The 21,479-nt window shown below is 38.3% G+C and overlaps 1 protein-coding gene across 11 annotated transcripts in view; it reads right to left on the bottom strand.

The window, feature by feature from the left end:
- Positions 1 to 21,479, bottom strand: part of SEC31A (SEC31 homolog A, COPII coat complex component) — a 76,113-nt gene that overhangs the window by 39,079 nt on the left and 15,555 nt on the right. For 7 of the 11 annotated variants that reach the window (XM_012499450.1, XM_030819072.1, XM_003265821.4 and 4 more), the window contains 12 exons: positions 19,284 to 19,379; positions 18,170 to 18,310; positions 15,497 to 15,639; positions 13,861 to 13,960; positions 10,697 to 10,858; positions 10,340 to 10,492; positions 7,990 to 8,226; positions 6,937 to 7,011; positions 6,158 to 6,196; positions 5,295 to 5,372; positions 1,508 to 1,583; positions 768 to 946 (listed from right to left, as the gene is read on the bottom strand). In XM_012499450.1, coding sequence (XP_012354904.1) covers positions 768 to 946; positions 1,508 to 1,583; positions 5,295 to 5,372; positions 6,158 to 6,196; positions 6,937 to 7,011; positions 7,990 to 8,226; positions 10,340 to 10,492; positions 10,697 to 10,858; positions 13,861 to 13,960; positions 15,497 to 15,639; positions 18,170 to 18,310; positions 19,284 to 19,379 — 1,479 coding nt within the window. The remainder of the gene's footprint in view (positions 1 to 767; positions 947 to 1,507; positions 1,584 to 5,294; positions 5,373 to 6,157; positions 6,197 to 6,936; positions 7,012 to 7,989; positions 8,227 to 10,339; positions 10,493 to 10,696; positions 10,859 to 13,860; positions 13,961 to 15,496; positions 15,640 to 18,169; positions 18,311 to 19,283; positions 19,380 to 21,479) is intronic. The other 4 variants (XM_012499451.1, XM_003265820.3, XM_003265818.4 and 1 more) reach the window with 1 other exon arrangement.

Below are 21,479 nucleotides of genomic sequence, written 5' to 3' on the forward strand. Positions count from 1 at the left end.
CTGTTGCCCGGGCTGGAGTACAATGGTGTGATCTCGGCTCACCGCAACCTCTGCCTCCGAGGTTCAAGAGATTCTCCTGCTTCAGCCTCCCTAGTAGCTGGGATTATAGGTGTCCGCCACCACACCTGGCTAATTTTTTGTATTTTTAGTAGAGATGGGGTTTCACCATGTTGCCAGGCTGGTCTCAAACTCCTGACCTCGTGATCCACCCACCTTGGCCTCCCAAAGTGCTGTGATTACAGGCGTGAGCCACTGCGCCCTGCCACAATTAAAAAATTTAATAAGGCCAGGCATGGTGGCTTACGCCTGTAATCCCAGCACTTTGGGAGGCCGAGGCGGGCGAATGGCCTGAGGTCAGGAGTTCGAGACCAGCCTGACCAACATGGTGAAACCCCATCTCTACTGAAAATACAAAAATTATCTAGGCATGGTGGCGGACGCCTGTAATCCCACCTACTTGGGAGGCTGAGGTAGGAGAATTGCTTGAACCCGGGAGGTGGAGGTTGCAGTGAGTCAAGATCACGCCACCGGACTCTAACCTGGGTGACAGAGCAAGATCCCGTCTTTAAAATTATTAATATATACAAAAACATCAAAACTAGAATAATCATGCCAAAATGCCAACAACTATTTCCAGGTCAAGGAATTATGAATGAGTTTTTAAAATTCTTTACTGGTTTCTGCATTTCAGTTATCTATAATAACAGTGTATTGTTTTTATAATTAGAAAGATAAATACGTTATTGCTTATTTTCAAAATAACATACCCTGGTAATTTTGCTTTGGGATTTTGCGAAGTATTTTTTCTGGGTTCGAGCCAAGAGTTCTTGTCCACCTGCTATGGCCAATATAATGGCATCGGCCATGCGGTTATCATGTAAACAAAGGTCAACAGCACTCTCAAAATTGCCCGTCAGCAAAGCCTGAGTAATTAAACCATCAATGTCTGCAACAAGAAGATAATACATCCAAGTTAATAGAGTTTTTGTTACCAAAACCAACAACAAACTACTACATCTATCAGTTTTTATATATATACATGAATGGAGACCACAACACTAATTTTGATTACTAGTGGATTAATTTCTAACACAAGCTATTGGTATTTATGGAAGAGATCTATAGAAATATGCTGAGATACATATAAAATAATACATTTTCCAGACTGCTTTAACTGGATTATCAAAGATTACCTAGGTGTCTGAACACACCAGCCTTCCCAAGGCACTGATTACATATACTGTACTAAAGGAAAAGTGAGTTCTTTCTCACACTCTACCACCTGTGATAAAACTTTTTTTTTTTTTTGAGACAGCGTTTCACTGTGTCGTCCAGGATAGCCTCAAGCTCCTGGGCCCAAGTGATCCTCCTGCCTCAACTTCCCAAGTAGCTGGGACTATAAGCATGCACCACAGCACCTGACTTGAAGCATTTTAACTTAAACGCAGGAACTATTTGTTTTCCAATGGTTAAAAAAAATTAGAAATCAAAACCAACAAGTACTTACCCCCACTGACGGAGATATTAAATGTTCCTCCAGATGAGGGTAGAAATTCAGATTCTTCTTTTTCCTCTTTAATGTGCTAAAGAGATGAAAAAAGCAACAATTTAGCCAGAATAAAACTGTGGAATGATTTACTGACAAAAAAAATTTACACACGATTCTTCATCTACAGAGTAGATGACATACCAAGTTATCCCAGAAAAGTTCTCAGATCCAAATTTACACTAAGATCTATGACTTCCCTAAATATTACCTCCCATTATATAATCATAAATAAAATCCAAGGTCATGAAGAATACTGGTTAAACAGGCTGGGCACAGTGGCTCATGTCTGTAATCTCAGCACTTTAGGAGGCCAAGGCGGGCAGATCACTCGAGGTCAGAAGCTCGGGACCAGCCATGCTCAACATGGTGAAACCCCATATCTACTAAAAATACAAAACTAGACGGGCATGGTGGTGCGTCCCTGTAATCCCAGCACTTTGGGAGGCTGAGGCGGGCAGATTACATCACAAGGTCAGGAGATCAAGACCATCCTGGCCAAGATGGTGAAACCCCGCCTCTACTAAAAATACAAAAATTAGCTGGTGGCAGTGGTGTGCACCTGTAGCCCCAGCTACTCGGGAGGCTGAGGCATGAGAATCACTTGAACCCGGGAGGCGGAGGTTGCAGTGAGCTGAGATTGCGCCACTGCACTCCAGCCTGGCGACAGAGCGAGACTCTGTCTCAAAAAAAAAAAAAAAAAAAAAAGAACACTATTAAACAAACCAACATGTACATATTCATTACTGGTATCTCAGTAATGAAGCTGAAGAATCTTTGTTTTCTTAGGTAACTATGAGTGGCTCAAAATACGGAAAATATATTTTTTATTTATTTATTTATTTAATTTTATTTTTTGAGACAGAGTCTCGCTCTGTCACCCAGGCTGGAGTGCAGTGGCGCGATCTCGGCTCACTGCAAATTCTGCCTCCTGGGTTCACGCCATTTTCCTGCCTCAGCCTTCGAGTAGCTGGGACTACAGGTGCCCACCACCACGCCTGGCTAATTTTTGTATTTTTAGTAGAGACGGGGTTTCACCGTGTTAGCTAGGATGGTCTCGATCTCCTGACCTCATGATCCGCCCTCCTTGGCCTCCCAAAGTGCCGGCATTACAGGCGTGAGCCACCACGCCAGTATAATTTTTAAATTATACTATTTTTAAATTTTAAAGCAAACCTACTTTTACACATCTAAGAATTCCTGTCCACTGGATTTGATTATAAAGTGTTTTTGTTTTAACTGAATCATAAAAAAAAAATGAAAAAAAAAATCACTTGGTACCCGTAACATAAAAGTAATATAAGTACATTATTTATTAATACACTTAAATTCAAGTATACATTTCATGTTCACTCAAATTAGTCATACCTGGAACAGTGGGTTAGTCTGGTAAAAATATATACAGTTCTGTTATAAATTTCTGAGACTACCTGCAAGACTGATTAAAAATAAACTCAATGCTTTCTTTAGAAGAAATATAATGGAGACATTTTGCTGGCAAATAATTTTAAATGCTTTCTCTCCCATGCATAAAAATTCAAAATAAGATAAAAATATATCAGAGATTAGAGATAAATTTTTAAAGAAAAACACAGCTTTCTTACATGAGATGAAATATCTATCTTCTGTGCTATGTTATCCACACATCTGAATGTAAATATCCAGTATTCAAGTACAGTGGCATTTTAGATCTGGGTAATTTTAATGCAGAGTACAGCACTGCACCATCTGCAAATATGCTTAATTATTAATGTTGACTATTACAGGAGAATATCTATAACCCTGATTCCCTTTCCCCAACTAAAGAGAAGCATTTGGAATTGAAAAACTCAAAGAAATTAAGAATTTAAGTTATTCACATTAAGGAATAAATCAGAGACACTGATCTAATTACATTCATTAACAAACTTGCATAAAAATACTTTTTTTTTTTGAGAGAGGGTCTCGCTCTGTCGCCCAGGCTGGAGTGCAGTGGTGCATTCTCAGCTCACTGCAAGCTCCGCCTCCTGGGTTCATGCCATTCTCCTGCCTCAGCCTCCTGAGTAGCTGGGACTACAGGTGCCCACCACAACGCCCAGCTAATTTTTTGTATTTTCAGTAGAGACGGGGTTTCACTGTGTTAGCCAGGATGGTCTTAATCTCCTGACCTCATGATCCGCCCGCCTCAGCCTCCCAAAGTGCTGGGATTACAGGCATGAGCCACCGCACCCGGCCACTTTTCTTTTTTTTAACTCATTATTTCTCAAATTTGCTTTCTAGCAACAATTTATCCTTATTTAAGGACCTCTGAACTATAAGGCCAAAGAATGCACGATTTATTAGGTATTGAGTGCCTTCCATGTGTAAGCTACTATGAAACAAATAGCTCATTAAGACAAAGGGGAAGATTTTACCTCCTTAAACACATTTTTTCAGGGAACCAAAAGTACACACTGATGACTACTATTTCATTAAATGCATATTTTTCTTACCTATTATTCATGAGTGCATTCCCAAATGATCTTCTATTTGATAATACATAGTCTAGTTGTACATAAATGAAAGTACATTTCTCTATGTATCTTACAATTCTGTCTAAATATTCTCAAAATTAGTTCTTTTCTTTTTTAAATGAGACAGGGTCTTGCTCTGTCACCCAGGCTGGAATGCAGTGGTGTGATCAGAGCTCACTCCAACCACGAACTCTTGGGCTTAAGTGATCCTACCTCAGCATCCCAAATAGCTAGGACTACAGGCATGTGCCACCATGCCTGGCTAATTTTTTATTTATTTATTTTTTTAGAGATGGGGTCTCACTATGTTGTCCAGTCTAGTCTTGAACTCTTAGCCTCAAGTGATCCTCCCACCTTGGCCTCCCAAAGTGCTGGGATTACAGGCATGAGCAAACATCATGCCTGGCCTAGTTCAAAGTTTTAGTAAGATTTTATCCATATTCTTTATTCCCTTGTTAATTAAACTCTAGGTGATCCACTTCTAAGGAGAATGATTTTTGCAATCATCTTGTAATAGACTAAATTTACTGAATTATTTTTATAACTTAGTAAAAAATTATACATAACATTCCATAGTCAACATATCACAAAGAACAATGAAAAAGCCAAAGATGAGATGAGAAGAACTTGTTGATTAATTTTCCAAGATGAAATAAAAGTAGAAAGCAAGAAAAGTAAATTACAGATTTGTTCATTAGTGGTTAAATAAAAAAACACCCAGAAAATTAAAAGGAAAAATTAATGATGTAACTCCATGTTCAAGGACTCTTCTTAATTATTTACAAAAATTATCAACTAAGGACACATTTATTGAAAATCATGACAATAAGTTTAGTGAAATATCCTTTACTTCAACTCCATGTTCAGTACTAATTCAGAGGCCTATGCCACTGATAGTTGGCCCAAAATTATAGGCCAAGAAAAACATTAACTTTACATGCAATGCAATGAGGATGTCTGAATAAAATCTCTTTTCAGTTTGACATCCTAATAGTCATCTGACCAAATAATGTCAATCTCACATCAATTGTTAGTTTTAAACCATATAATCCAGAAACAAGGTTGGAGAACTAGAGTCTGGAGATGATATTTCTGTCAGTATAGGTAAATAGATTCCTATCCTAAACATCTCAAAGAAAACAATTTATTTCAACTTTATTTTGCCATAAGTAGTCAAGAAAATTTTCCTTATTTTAATGTGAGATACACAAATATCACAAATTTGTCCAATATAATATGAAAAAAAAAATAAGTACCTCTCCCAAGAGCTGCTCTTCAGCAGCAGGGCTCTCCTCCCCATCACTCTGTGCTACTTGGTCAGAGTCTTTAAGAGCCTTTGGTACACAAAACAATTACACGGGAAGGTGAAGAATGTAGCATTAAAAGGCTATTAGTGAACCAGGAAGACAAAAGACCCAACCAACAACATTCAGAGCTAGTTTAATCATAAGAAGCAACAGTGAGTAAATTTATTTGAGAAACACCATTAGAGGAAAAGCAAAGAACTATTACTGCTAACACTTTCCCATTCTTTTTTTTTTTTGAGACCAAGTCTCACTCTGTCTCCCAGGCTGGAGTTCAGTGGCACAATCCCGGCTCACTGCAACCTCCGCCTACCAGTTCAAGCAATTCTCCTGCCTCAGCCTCCCAAGTAGCTGGGATTACAGGCGTGTGCCACCACGCCCAGCTAATTTTTGTATTTTTAGTAGAGACAGGGTTTCACCATGTTGGTCAGGCTGGTCTTGAACTCCTGACCTCGTGATCCACCCGCCTCGGCCTCTCAAAGTGCTGGGATTACAGGCATGGGCCACCACGCCCGGCCCACTTTCCCATTCTTCCCGGCCAAAAAAAAAAAAAATTTATCTTAAGTATTTGAGTAGTCATTAATTCTGTTTTTCCTCCTTTACAAAATTCAAATATGTATGTCAAGAGAAAGGAATGCTCTACCAGCTAAGCTCGTGCTATTTTAAAATGAGAATTATTAACATTAAAATATCTAGAATAAGCATTTATTTTTATACCATAAAGCATAAAACACAAATTTCTTAAATGATATTTCCTTCTTTGTTATGACCTAGCCAAAGTTTTAGAAGGTAGCTACTTTTAAAGGCCTTCTTACCACACTGGCTTCATCCACTTTGTTCAAGGCCAAAGCAATCTGAAATAAAAATAACAGCTCACCTACTACATGGAATTCTATTTCAGAGCATCCAGCAAATGTTCACTTCTTGCTTCTCACTGGCGAAAATCCACAAAAGTTCTTATAGGAATAGTGTGTTTAAAAAAACAATAAAAGCTATGCAGAACTGGTTCTCCATGGTTCTAGCTTCTTTCACATGGAAGTAATTAGAAATAATCCGACAATCATTCTATTTCCTCATTTTTTGCCATCAGGCATGCAAGTAAAACTTTCATATCAATCTCTTACAAGCCTAAAAAAGTTACAGCCTCAAGAAGTTTAGACTACGAATACAGTTAAATATAAAACTCTAAAGGAGTGAGCAAAGAAATAGCCACTAAGCAGTGGGGTTGTGATGTGATCTTAGTTCTGCCTCACATCAAAAGAGCACTAATCTTCAATATGCACTTAGAGTGCACAGTATACCTCTACCACACATGCAACAACCTGCAATGCTATAGAAAACTCTAGCCATTTCCAAAGAATGATGAAGGGCTAATATAAGTTACATAGTCATTTATCAATATGTATTCAAAACTCTGGCAACCACTGTGGGTAATGATGGAGAATAAGAAAAAGAAAAAAGAAAAAAAGCTGGCAACCAAACACAAATTATTATTAAATGTTTATTGGGTGATTTGAGATAATCTGTGTAGTACTTTATTTTTTAAAAGTATGATTCACAAATAGCATGCCATCTAACTTTCCCAAAAGTTTACCTTCTTTCCTAGATCTTCTTTTCTGTATCCTAGAAGTTCAAGGTATTTTCCACGAGAATCATCCTCAAAGTTTACCTTTTAAAAAACAGACGTATTCTTAAAACAAAGACCTACATTTAAAGGCCAAATTTTTATAAGAATGAATCAAATTCCAAAGAGAATTATTAAAAATATCTGAAGTCTACATTCTAAAGATTCACTGCTAGAAGGAATCCAAAGAATAGTGGGTTTTTTTGTTTTTTATTTGGAGACCCAGCCTCAGGAGGTCCTGAGAACATGTGCCCAGAATCATTTTTTTTAAATAAGTTATTTTTTAATAGAAAATACACTAGTAATTAATTATCCTGGTTGAATAAAGCTTACTTTTGAACACTAATTTTTGTAATTACTTATGTCCAAAGGTTATGTCCAAAGGTTAAACTGATACAAAACTCAAACTATGTGGAATATTCTATGTCCTAAAATTCTTTCCCAAAATTATTACAAAATATAAATTCTTTAATTTTAGACTTTAACCTAACTGTATTCAAGACTGCTTTACCTTTGAAAAATCAGTACTGTATAAAGAAACAGACATTCCAGTGGAGGCGAAATGACCAACCAGGAAATTCTATTTGTTATTCTATTCTAACTCCTCTTAAAGTAAAAGGAAAAATGCCTCCAACCTCTCTCCTCTATTCCTCTTCCTCTTTTTCCATTTTCCTTAACTAGATCTACTATAGATATTAAATATTCTGTTTCATTATAGTAAACTCTATGTACTCATCTTCAAAATAGATATGCTGACTGTGTCACTCTCCTCTAAACAGATCTTTTTTTTTTTTTTTTTACTTATTAAAAATGTATTTCGTGTTACACTTTTCAAAGTAGAGAAGGAAAAACTCTGGACATAAGTTAGGTTGTATGCTCTTTATAAGGCTTCTTAATTTCATGACGAATTGCTGAAATCACACTTTTTCAATTGTTTCTTTAATAGGAAGACAGGTTTAGAGTATAAAGGAACAGTTAAATTTGCAGATAATGAAATAATATAGCTTTAAATAGCAACTTTACCTTCAAAAAGGACCACACATTTTTCTCAAATTCAGTCAGAGAAGCATCAATTTTTTTTTGGCAATAATTGATAAATCCTTGTGACTGCACAGCCTGCTGAAGCTGGTCTGATCGGCTGAGGAACTCCTTTTCTGTTACAACCTGACTAATGAACACATGGTGCTGCTGCTGCTGCTGCTCAGCTCCCTGATGAGAAGGCATTCTGACATTCTCAAATGTAACCAGTTTGCCTCCAAACTGTAAAAGAGAGAATGAACAAACTCAGTGGTTAACCCAAGGATATGGCCAAAAAAAGTGCTTATAAAGTGGCCTAAACAGATAATCTGGATGAAATTAGTTGATACGACCTCTCATGTGCCACAGTCTGACACCATTTCAATTTCTGTTCTAGATGAAATGTACTTTTTTTTTTTTTTTTTTTCTGAGACAGCGTTTCGCTCTTAGTCACCCAGACTGGAGTGCAAAGGTGGGATCTTGGCTCACTACAACCTCTGCCTCCTGGGATCAAGTGATTCTCCTGCCTCAGCCTCCCGAGTAGCTGGGATTACAGGTGCTGGCCACCATGCCTGGCTAACTTTTATATTTTTAGTAGACAGGGTTTCACCATGTTGGCCAGGCTGGTCTTGAACTCCTAACCTCAAGTGATCCACCCAGATAGAGAAGACCAGATAGGACGATGAGAAGATTAAGTAGATCCAAAGAACAGACTTATGAGTGACATAAAACATATTCAAAAGTCCATTTTAGGAAGATTAATCTTGGAATATGTAGTAGAGATTAGAGGGGAAAAGACAAGCAACGAATATGAAATCAAGCTATTAGAAGTCTGGCATGAAAGAGTTAGGCAAAGTATCAGCAATGTAAAAGGAAGAAACAAACAAACAAACAAAAAGTACTAGAGAGGATGCAGAGAAACTAGAACCCTTGTGCACCATTAGTGAGAATGTAAAATGGTAAAGCTGCTATAAAACGGTATCGAGGTTCTTCAAAAACTTAAATATAGAACCATCCTATGATCCAGCAATCCCACTTCTGGATGTATGTCCCAAAAAACTGAAAACAGGATCCCAAAGTGATAATTACAAACCCATGTTCACCACAGCATTTATTCACAATAGCCAAAAGGTGGAAGCAACCAAAATGACCATCAAATGAATGGATAAAGAAAATGTGGTATATATATACAATGCAATATTATTTGGCCTCTAAAAAGTAAATTCTGTCATGCTACAACACAGATAAACCTTGGGGACATTAAGCTAAGTAAAATAAGCCAGCCACAAAAAGACAAGTACTGCATGATTCCATTTATATGAGTAATTTAAAGTAGTAAAACTCCTAGCAACAAAATAGAATGTGGTTACCAGGGATTCAAGGGAAAGAAGAAATGGGGAGCTGTTGTTCAAGGGCACAGAGTTTCAGTTTTGCAAGATGAAAAAGTTCTAGAGATCTGTTGCACAACAACGTGTATATAGTTAACACTACTGTAGTACATATTTAAAAATGGTTGTAGTGTATATTTTAAAATGGTTAAGATAGTAAATTTTACATTATGCATTTTTTACAATTAAAAAAAGCTGGCAATTAAAAAAGAAAGCTAAAAGGATGAAAAGGAGGGAGGACACTCCCTGCAAAAAGAAAAGAAAAGAAAAAGAAGGGAGGGAAGGAGGGAAAGAGAGAGGAGAGGGAGGGAAAGAGAGAGAGAGACAAGGAAGACAAATTTAAAAAAAAGGGAGGAGGGCTGGGTGCAGTGACTCATGCCTGTAATCCCAGCACTTTGGGAGGCCGAGGTGGGTGGATCACCTGAGGTCAGGAGTTCAAGACCAGGCCAGTTAACATGGTAAAACCCCATCTCTACTAAAAATACAAAAACTATCCAGGTGTGGTGGCACGTGCCTGTAATCCCAGCTACCCAGGAGGCTGAGGCAGGAGAATTACTTGAACCCAGGAGGCAGAGGTTGCACTGAGCTGAGATTGTGCCACTGCACTCCAGCCTGGACAACAGAGTGAGACTGTCTCAAAAAAAAAAAAAAAACAAACAAACAGGGGTGGAGGGGGGAGGAATATAAAGTGTTGGCTACACAACAACAATGTAAATGTACTTAATGCCATTGAACTGTATATTTAAAAATGGATAAAATGATCAATTTTATGTATATTTTACCATGATTTTTTAAAAAGGGAAAAAAAAGAGTAGGTTCCAATTTTTCAGAGAAACCATTTTGAATGATGAAATACACCTCAAATCCCAACTTAAACCCTGATTTCTTCCATTAGAGTGACCCTATAATAACACTTTGGTATAAAAAGTCATTTGTGCCTATGGACCATAAAAACAAAATCCACCTACTGAAAAAGAAGCACCAACAGGCCTTCGAATCCACTTGGGCGGCTTCTTCAGAGGCAGCACTATACTATGCTGAGCAGTCTGCTGTGGAATTTGTAATGGAGGAAGGGGCTGTCCTGTACCAAAGGGATCAAGATTCCCAAAAGATGATGAAAGCTAAAAAAGATAATAATAATAATAACATGAGAATCTGACCATACACAAACTATCTTTCATTTTTTTCCAGTCATCTCCAAAAAAATTTTTGGTCACAATTGTCCAATTAACCAGCATTGTTAATCAGTGAAGTCATTTCAAAATATTACACAACACACACTTTTTTCAGGCATTATAATAGAAAACTTTAACACTTCCTATTACCTTGTCAACTTGTTTCTGTCTTAAACCATCTGTGCTTCCTCCCATGATAGAATAAACACTGATACGCCCATCAAACGAAGCAGCTGATAAGACAGCAGGATTTCGGGGACACCACTGAATATCGAAGCACCACTGTGTGTTGGTGGGAAGTTCATATAACACCTAGGCCAACAAAAAACAAACAACAAAACTCAGAAAATGGTATGGCCACTTTGTAACCAAAACACCTGAATTAATGTAGTCAACAAGTATAGCTAAATTGAACATTTTTTTGTAGAAAGTATCTTTAGCCAGGAAAAAGAATACTAAGATTTTTTAAAGTGTAAGAATGATCCATTATGATGACCTATTCTGATTAACAGGAATGCAACTTAAAATTTCAATCAGATTTGAATAAACACATTTTAAAAACTGAGGCTTTTCTGTGTTCAAAATAGTGGATGCATTTGAAAGACCAGCACATTCTATTAGAGGCAACATTTTTTTTTTTTTTGAGACAGGGTCTCACTCTGTTGCCTAGGCTGGAGTGCAGTGGCAGGAACCTCAGCTCACTGCAACCTCCACCTCCTGGGCTCAAGCAACTATTCTGCCTCAGCCTCCCAAGCAGCTGGGCTTACAGGTGTCCATCATCATGCCCGGCTAATTTTTGCATTTTTAATAGAGACGGCATTTCACCACATTGGCCAGGCTTGTCTTGAACTGCTGACCTCAAGTGATCCGCCCGCCTTGGCCTCCCAAAGTGCTGGAATTATAGGTGTGAGCCACCGCACCCAGCCTAGAGCCAACTTTTTAAACTGTAAAAGATCAGTGATGTCCTGTCCAATTGTTTTTGTCTGGTAAGACCCAAACAACAACCATATTTAGGTTACTTGACGATCAAATTTTAAAATCAATCTTGAGAAGGAAGAATTCACTAAGAAATCTGACTTTTAATCAACAGAGAAAACATGTACTATACACACCCTTCCTATCACTGCAGAATCCTAACAGAATTCGGCATTAACAGCTTCCTTTAGAAAGAAAATGACAGAGAAAGAACTATAGAAAATGACCTATATGAGGCCAGGCATGGTAGTTCATGCCTATAATCCTAGCACTTTGGTAGGCTGAGGTGGGCAGATTGCTTGAGCCCAGGAGTTCAAGACCAGCATGGGGAACATGGTGAAACCCCATCTGTACAAAAAATTACAAAAAATTGGCCAGGCAACGGTGGTGCACGCCTGTAGTCCCTGCTATCTGGGAGGCTGAGGTGGGAGGACTGACTGAGCCCGAGAGGTCAAGGTTTCAGTGACCCATCACGGTGCCACTGCATTCCAGCTTGGGAGACATAGCAAGACCCTGACAAAAAAATAATAATAGTACTAAAACAAATAAATAAATAAATAGAAAATGGCTTATATGAAACCTTTACAATGTAATGCTTGTTGTGAACTCAAAGTTAGTATGGTGGTTAACTGCTACTCATAGAAGCAACATCTTAGGACTTTACGAAAAGTCAAATGAACTTAACTCTGGCTTCATGTGACCTTCTTTATCCTTTTTCTTTTTTTTATTTTTGAGACAGGGTCTCACACTGATGACTAGGCTGGAGTGCAGTGGCGCAATCACAGCTCACTGGAGTCTTGACCTCCTGGGCTCAAGCGATTTTCCCACCTCAGCCTCCCAAGTGGCCAGGACTACAGAACACGCCACCATACCCAGCTAATTTTTGTATTTTTTGTGGAGATGGGGTTTCGCCACAGCCTGCCTTGCCTCCCAAAGTGCTGAGATTATAGGTGTGAGCCACCACACATGACCCATGTGACATTTAAAATGTTTCATGTTATTAAAAAATAGAATTGATTGAAAAGGTATTTAGCCTGCTCATGTCTTTGTTATTTATTTCGTTTGATATGTGGTTTGATAAAACTTAGATCATTTATCTATCTTTATTTGCATTTGAACAAAATCCAATTTTTTATTATTTATTTATTTATTTATTTTTTGAGACGGAATCTCGCTCTGTCACCCAGGCTGGAGTGCAGTGGCGCGATCTGGGCTCACTGCAAGCTCCGCCTCCCAGGTTCACGCCATTCTGCCTCAGCCTCCCTAGTAGCTGGGACTACAGGCACCTGCCACCATTCCCGGCTAATTTTTTTGTATTTTTTTTTTTTTTTTTAGTAGAGACGGGGTTTCATCATGTTAGCCAGGATGGTCTCGATCTCCTGACCTCATGATCTGCCCGCCTCGGCCTCCCAAAGTGCTGGGATTACAGGTATGAGCCACTGCACCTGGCCAACAAAATCCAATTTTTTAGTTGTAACATGTACTAAAAGTCTCTTCCTTCAAAGTCCAAGCACACACAACTAATCACAGGCAAAAATTCATCTAATTAAATTATATAACAGAGAAAATGATAACAGAATAGTAAGTTCCATGAATTTTGAATTTACTTGGCAAGGCACAGTGTAAAATTAAGATTTTTGTTATTTGTCCTACAAATGATATGCAGTAAAATTTATTAATTTTTTTCTCTTGTCTCCCCTAACATTAATGATTCTATATTCTCACATTGTTACATCCACAACTCTTAAACCAGAAACCAAATAACTAAAGGGCTTGTTTTAGATGAAAACTTACCAAAGACACTCTTTATTTTTATTAGCATTCCATCAAACTACATAAGCACTAGCAATAATCTACCTTCACATAAAAAAGGTAAAAATATAAAAGCTATAATTTATATTCTTGCTTTATCATTCAGAAGAGAGATTGGAAAACTATATCTACCGATTTCCAGAAGTGAAAGAGGATCCTCAGGAACGGTAAAGCAGGCAAAAGATGCAAACCTTGAACAATCCTACATCGAAGATACTGATTCCCATAAACCACATGTGAAATAAATCAAAGTATTTCTGAGTCTAGGTAATAAACACATTATTGGAAATGAGGAGGGGATGATTACTAGTTTAAAATATACTATTTTAATTACTGATTTTTCTGGTTAAAAAGCTGAGCTTAGATTATGTTCCTGACACAATTGCTGCCAAATAAACACTGCACACACACCTCCACATACTTTTCACATAGTAATCCACTAAAGAATCCACATAGAAAATTTCTTATGTAGCCAGAAGTAACATACTACAAGGGCTACAAGGTTGAGAAACATTTCCTCCCCATACCTCTCCTGTGTTTGGATTGGAGCAGAGAATCTTAGCATCTTTTCCACAGCTCAGTAACAATTCAGGATCTGCCATGCTCCAAGCAATTGCCAAAATCCCCCTATAAAAAACATAAAGGAACGAGAAAATTTTTAATCTTGAGAAAACCAAATCTCAATTATTTCTGCCTAGGTTTTGTAGATTCACACACTGTTAACAGAAATACAATTAAATGCAAGAGTTTCAATGCCGGGCGCGTTGGCTCACACCTGTAATCCCTGCTACTCAGGAGGCTGAGGTAGGAGAATCACTTGAACCTGGGAGGTGAAGTCTGCAGTGAGCTGAGATGGTGCCACTGTACTTCAGCCTGGGCAACAGAGTGAGTGAGACTCTATCTCAAAAATAAAATAAAATAAAATAAGAAAAACAAAACAAAAAATAAAATAAAATAAATGCAATATTTTCAGAGGCAATTTAGTAACGTATATGCTATCTGATCATTACAAAGACATAGATGTTCAATATAGTGCAGTGTATGACAGCAAAAAAGTGAAAACAAATGCCCAACAGAGTATTTCACAATAAATTATAGACCACCTTTCAATGAGAAAATATGTAGATAAAAATTATTCTGTACACTTTGGGAGGCCAAGGCAGAAGGATTGTTTGAGGCCAGGAGTTCAAGACCAACCTGGGCAATATAATGACAGTCTGTCTCTACCAAAAAATTTGAAAATTAGCCAGTTATGGTGGCGTGTGCCTGTAGTTCCAGGCATACTCATGAAGCTGAGGCAGGAGGATTACTTGAGCCCAGAGGCTCACGGCTGCAGTGAGCTATGGTGGCTCTATCCTGGGCAAATCAGCAAGACCCCATCTCAAAAAATATACATAGCAGTTTGTGGAAATCAACTTCTTACCATTAGACGGTATTCACGATTAACGAAAAAAGTTATCTAACTATATGCACAAATTATCCCATTTGTATAAAAATTATATTGGGATTATACATGCATACACACACACACACACACACACGTAACTTAGATAGGTACAGTAAAATGTTTTACCTATGGATGGGCATGAAATCTAACTGCAGTAAGTCCTTACTTAATTTAGAAACTGTGACTTTAAGCAAAACAATGGATAACAAAACCAATTTTACCATAGACTAACTGATAACTGACAAAAACATTAAGTTCCTGTGGTAGCCTGGCACGGTGGCCCATGCCTGTAATCCCAGCACTTTGGGAGGCAAAGGCGGGCGGATCACTTGAGGTCAGAAGTTTGAGACCAGCCTGGCCAACATACTAAAACCCCATCTCTACTAAAACTATAAAAATTAGCTGGGTGTGGTAGTACACGCATGTAATCCCAGCTATAAAATTTTTATAAAACTATAACAATTTGCTGGCATGGTGGCTTGTGCCTGTAATCCCAGCTACTCAGGAGGCTGAGGCAGGAGAACTGTCTGAACCTGGGAGGCAGAGGCTGCAGTGAGCAGAGATCTTGCCACTGCACTCCAGCCTAAGTGACAGAGCAAAACTCCGTCTAAAAAAAAAAAGTTCCTGTGTCCTATGGTGTATTTCTGGGCATGAAAACATCACCAACATGTTCAGAAAATAAACAAATCAAGTTCTTTGTAACGGCAGCATGATACCTGGCATGGTTTTCCAGGACACGAAGTGGAGAGGAAGCAAATCGAAGATCCCACATCTGGATCACTGGTAACCGGTCATCCTCGGAGGCAAGGACCATCTGAGTAGCAACATCAGGATGCCACGCCAACCCAGAACAATGCATCTGCAGATAGTTAAGGTTCACATTTTATGAATCAAATTACTTTATGAAAAGTCAAACCACAACGAGAAATATGCCTTTATTGAAACAAATAGTGAAAAACATCAGCTTTGGTTTATTTTATTTATGATTTATTTATTGTCGGCCAAGCTGGAGTGCAATAGCGCCATCTCAGCTCACTGCAACCTCCACCTCCCCCAGGTTCAAGTGATCCTCCTGCCTCAGCCTCCTGAGTAGCTGGGATTACAGGTGCAAGCCACCATGCCAGCAAATTTTTGTATTTTTAGTAGATATGAGGTTTTACCATGTTGGCCAGGCTAGTCTCGAACTCCTGACCTCAAATGATCCACCCACCTCGGCCTCCCAAAGTGCTGGGATTACAGGCATGAGCCACCAGGCCTGGCCTTAGTTTATTTTAAACAACAAAACAGAACAAAATGTAAAACTACTAAATTTTATTGAACAGTCTTAAACGGTAGTCTTAAAAGTAAGATATTTGAATATTTTCTCAATTCATGCAGCTATTTGATACACACAAAACCATTCTGAGTCAGAATAACTGTATACCAAAAATGAGTTTTACTATCAAAACTGTAAGTATACAGAAAACATTTCATTTTATTTATTTTTTTGAGATGGAGTCTCGCTCTGTCACCCAGGCTGGAGTGCAGTGTGGCACGATCTCAGCTCACTGCCACCTCTGCCTCCCAGGTTCAAGCGATTCTCCCGCTTCAGCTTCCCAGTAGCTGGGAGTACAGGTACGCACCACCATGCCTGGCTAATTTTTTGTATTTTAGTAGAGAAGGGGTTTCACCATGTTGCCCAGGCTGGTCTTGAACTCCGGAGCACAGGCAATTCACCCGCCTTGGCCTCCCAAAGTGCTAGGATTGAGCCACTGCACCCGGCAGTAGAGAAAACATTTTATGCACATTTAAAATACTTTCAGAAAAATGAAAAAAACAAAACAAAACAGATAAAAGATTAACACATACAGGCTGGGCGTGGTGGCTCACTCCTGTAATCCCAGCACTTTGGGAGGCCAAGGCGGGCGGATCACGAGGTCAGGAGTTTGAGACCAGTCTGGCCAACAAGATGAAACCCCATCTCTACTAAAAATACAAAAATTCACCAGGTGTGGTGGCGGACGCCTGTAATCCCAGCTACGTGGGAGGCTGAGGCAGGAGAATTGCCTGAACTCGGGAGGCGGAGGTTGCAGTGCCATGATCATGCCACTACACTCCAGACTGGGTGACAGAGTGAGACTCCATCTCAAAAAAAAGAAAAGAAAAAAAAACCCTTAAAAAAATTAACACACACACACAAGACGCAAAAAAACCCCACACTTTTCCTCTATTTTATCAGAAAAACCAAGGCAAAATATCTTAAGCAAAAACTACCATTTAAATTTTCATATGGAATAAATTAACATTATTAGGAACTATCTGCAAGTTCAGATTCTATTAAATGTTCCACAAAATGACTAAAATGCTTCTGGTATGGTTTATTCCACTGAAACTTCTGTTTTAAAACTCCTGATTCACTTGAAAACAATACTCTGCAGAAGTGTTCTCCCAAATAGTTTTTTTTTGTTATTGTTGTTTTTAAATTACATATGTATGCTCTGACTTTTGGCAAACTTATTTTAGAAAATGTCAAACTATCCAATGTACTCATAAACAAAAAAAAAAGGTTCCAAATTATAACTAAATTATTTTATAGCACCTAATGACATAAAAAAATTAAGATACCTAAAAGGTTCAGAATTTAATTGCTCTATGGGTAAGTGCTGGAAATATATTAGCTCATTTTAGCAGTACCTAATCAGAGGAAGAGATGAGGCCAAGAAGTCAAATATTACAAGTTCACAGTGATGAAGTTCCCAGCAGGAAAAATTTTTACATTCTAAGAAAAGCTAAAGATGAATTAAAGAGTTGCTGCAATGGCCGCGCGCAGAAGCTCATGCCTGTAATCCCAACACTTTGGGAGGCTGAGGCAGGCAGATCACAAGGTCAGGAGTTCGAGACCAGCCAGACCAACATGGTGAAACCCCATCTCTACTAAAAATACAAAAATTTGCTGGGCATGATGGCGCATGCCTGTAATCCCAGCTACTCGGAAGGCTGAGGCAGGAGAACTGCTTGAACCCAGGAGGCAGAGGTTGCAGGGAGCCGAGATCGCGCCACTGTACTCCAGCCTGGGTGACAGAGCGAGACTCCGTCTCAAGAAAAAAAAAAAAAAGTTGCAGCAATGTTTTAAAACAGCTAGCAAAGCAAAACAACCAGTATATCATGGAATAAGTTCCTTGATTAACCAATCTCTCTTCATCATTAATAATATCCAACATATTTATTGGGAATTTTATGGATTTTCCCTTAGAGGGAAAAAAGCAAACATTCATTCTAATGTGACTGATTAATGAAAAAACAGGATTTGACTTCACAGAAATTTGATTTGTTGTTAACTCTGACAAACAATATAGGAATACCTACAGCAGAAATACAAAATGTTCATCACAAGTCAATCACATACTTACTCTGTTACTATGGTCACTGACTTTGATGATTGGTTCATTTTTTCTAAGATCCCACACAGTGGCCCGGCCACTGGGACTGGCTGATGCTAAAATATGCTGAACTTGTCTGTTCCATGCAATGCAGCTGATATCTTCTGGAGGCTACAAGGAAAAAACAGTTAATAAAAACTGTTTCTCTATTATAATCAAATTTAACTGTAAAATTGGATCCTTCATTTTGAAAAGTGTATTACTTAAAAATCTGATCCATTTATTCCTCAAATTTGCTTTATAGTCCTACATCTCTATATTCTCAACACGTACAATTATACGACTTAAAATGCAGGTACATGCCACTTCAAGTGTATTATCTTGTTTAGTAATATCTCATTCGACAAGAATTTTATTGAATTCCTGCTATAAACCAAGTACTGTTTCTTTACTTTGCAACTGCTGCAAGGTAGATTATGGACCACAAAGTAGATGTTGGTGACTATGACAGAAAACTAGAAAGGGCAAAATTACAGCCTAGACCATTAGCAAAATACCTTTATAAATGGTAGTACATATGCTATCATTATGCTACCTCTCAGATTGCCAAAATGTTAGAGCCAGTTACAATGGCTACTCAAGTTGGATAGCCTATACAACATAAAGAAACTCAAAGGAAGAACAGAAGACTGTTGTTACCAAACTCAATAGAAATACACAAGCAAAGGGCTTGAGGTATTTATTTTAAACCTTGGCTTCCATGGTCTTGTCTAAGTGTGTTTTAAGAAGGTTGGTTGTTGCTAAAACGCAAAGCAACTATCACACAAAGAACAAAAATAATTATACTATATCTAAGACAATTATTAAGGATTTTTGTTCATTTTGTTTACTACTGTATGCCTAGTACAATGACCAGCGTCTACCAGGTGGTAGGTACTAAATAAATACTTACTCTTGAAGGACTCACTGATACTTTGAAGAAACATATTTATTAATACTTTACTGAAGAAAAATCAGTAACATCTAAACAATGATTTTAAACATTTATGTTTTGTGTGAGAAGCCTTAAAAGTGAAATAAGTAGGTTTAGTAGAACTACTTTGGACTTTTTTGATTACAATGATCAAAATCAATATAAAAATACCTGTGTTTTGGCTCCTGGTGTCATTGGGGTTGCAAAATTATTTAGATCCCATATGTAGATTTCAGATTCATTAGCACCAGAAGCTACCAGATTAGTCTGCAAGAAGAAACCATAACTAAATAGCACTTATGAATAATTAAGAAAATTCAGAATAACTCAGTTCAGAGCTAGAAAGATATTAGATGTAGCATACGCAATTATTCTATTTAATTTGAAAAGTGAAAAACATATGCATGAATTTCTAAATTATGCATAATTATTTCAAAATTTAAAGTTTTCTAGAAAAACATAAAATTCTACTTAACAAAGACAAAAGATGTCTACTGAGAACAAATTAATTTTAATGCAAGATATTATTTTAAAAATTATATAGATAAATTCTTTTTTTTTTTTGAGACGGAGTTTTGCTCTTGTTGCCCAGGCTGGAGTGCAATGGCGCAATCTCAGCTCACCACAACCTCTGCCTCCCGGGTTCAAGTGATTCTCCTGCCTCAGCCTCCCGAGTAGCTAGAATTACAGGCATGCACCACCACTCCCGGCTAATTCTGTATTTTTAGTAGAGACGGGGTTTCTCCCTGTTGGTCAGGCTGGTCTCAAACTCCTGACCTCAGGTGATCCACCTGCATTACAGGCGTGAGCCACCGAACCAGGCCGGATAAATTCTTAATCAGTCATGCAACCATGTGAGGGTTACTGTTTATATTTTTGCATCTCTGGAAGGAGATTTAATTATAAGATTAAAAAGGTCATCAATTATTGCTTTCAGAAAAAGCTGAATCCTAAAACTGTGGCATCTTTCTCAGGATACCTCAAAGCCAGCTTCCAGAGCTGAATCAATACAGCACTAGTAAAATCTCTTGTCATAACTCTTCACATATTTCTAGTTCATATACACTCAATCTTGTTCCAGGTGGCAATATTTCTAGGTTTTCTCTGGTACATACCTTAAGGGTCAAAAAAACCCTGAAATTGTAATATAAAGTACAGGAAGATAATGGGCTTCATATACTGACCTTCATCCACTACTATTTACTCTTACAAATTATTCTCTACCAGTTGGCATATAGCTAAAAAAAAGAGAGACATTCTATGGTAGTAGCTACCTATAACACAAAATACTTTATTAAAAATCATCAGCTGTTTAATACAATTAACAAAGGAGTTACCTAAAGAGCAGATACCACAAACTATAGAAATGAAGGCTGGGCACAGTGGCTCATGCCTGTAGTCACAGCACTTTGGGAGGCCGAGGAGGACAGACCGCTTGAGCCCAGGAGTTCGGGACCAGCTTGACTAACACGAAAAAACCCTGTCTCTACAAAAATTAGCCAGGTGTTGTGGCTCATGCCTGTAGTCCCAGCTACTCAGGTGGCTGAGACAGGAGACTCGCTTGAGCCCAGGAGGTCAAGACTGCAGTGAGTTATGAGCCACTGCAGTCCAGCCTGGCAGAGGGAGCAAGACCCTGTTTCAAAAAACAAAAAACAACAACAAAAAAGAAATAAACAAGTTGGGTTTCTGTATTGCTATACCCTAAGTATCTATTTATAATATAAGAAAAGGAACTATTTAAAATTTTCTTAATACTCATTTTTGGTTGTTATAATCTAGTATCGTATTAACTCAAGGTCTCTTTTTTTTTTTTTTTATTTTCCAGACAGGGTCTCTATGTGTCACTCAGGCTGGAGTGCAGTGGTGTGATCATAGCTTACTGCAGCCTAGACCTCCCGGGCTAAAGCCATCAACCTTCCTCAGCCTCCCGTGTAGCTGAGACTACAGGCGTGTGCCACCATGTTCTGCTAATTGTTTGCATTTTTTGTAGTGACAGGGTTTCACCACCCTGTTCAGGCTAAGATCTTTATTAAGCTGTGCATTTATATAATTAACAACCAGAAATGTTTATGAAGGCAACAGTACAAAGAATCTTAATTATCTGTTAAATCTGCATTACATTTCTTTTTTCTTTTTTTCTTTTTTGAGTTTTGCTCTTGTTGCCCAGGCTGGAGTGCAATGGCACGATCTCAATTCACTGCGATCTCCGCCTCCCGGGTTCAAGCGATTCTCCTGCCTCAGCCTCCCAAATAGCTGGGATTACAGATGCCTGCCACCACGCCCAGCTAATTTTTGCATTTTTAGTAGAGACGGGGTTTCACCACGTTGGCCAGGCTGGTCTCGAACTCCTGACCTCGTGATCTGCCT

Source organism: Nomascus leucogenys, chromosome 9, assembly GCF_006542625.1.
Source record: "Nomascus leucogenys isolate Asia chromosome 9, Asia_NLE_v1, whole genome shotgun sequence".
NCBI classification, from domain to species: domain Eukaryota; kingdom Metazoa; phylum Chordata; class Mammalia; order Primates; family Hylobatidae; genus Nomascus; species Nomascus leucogenys.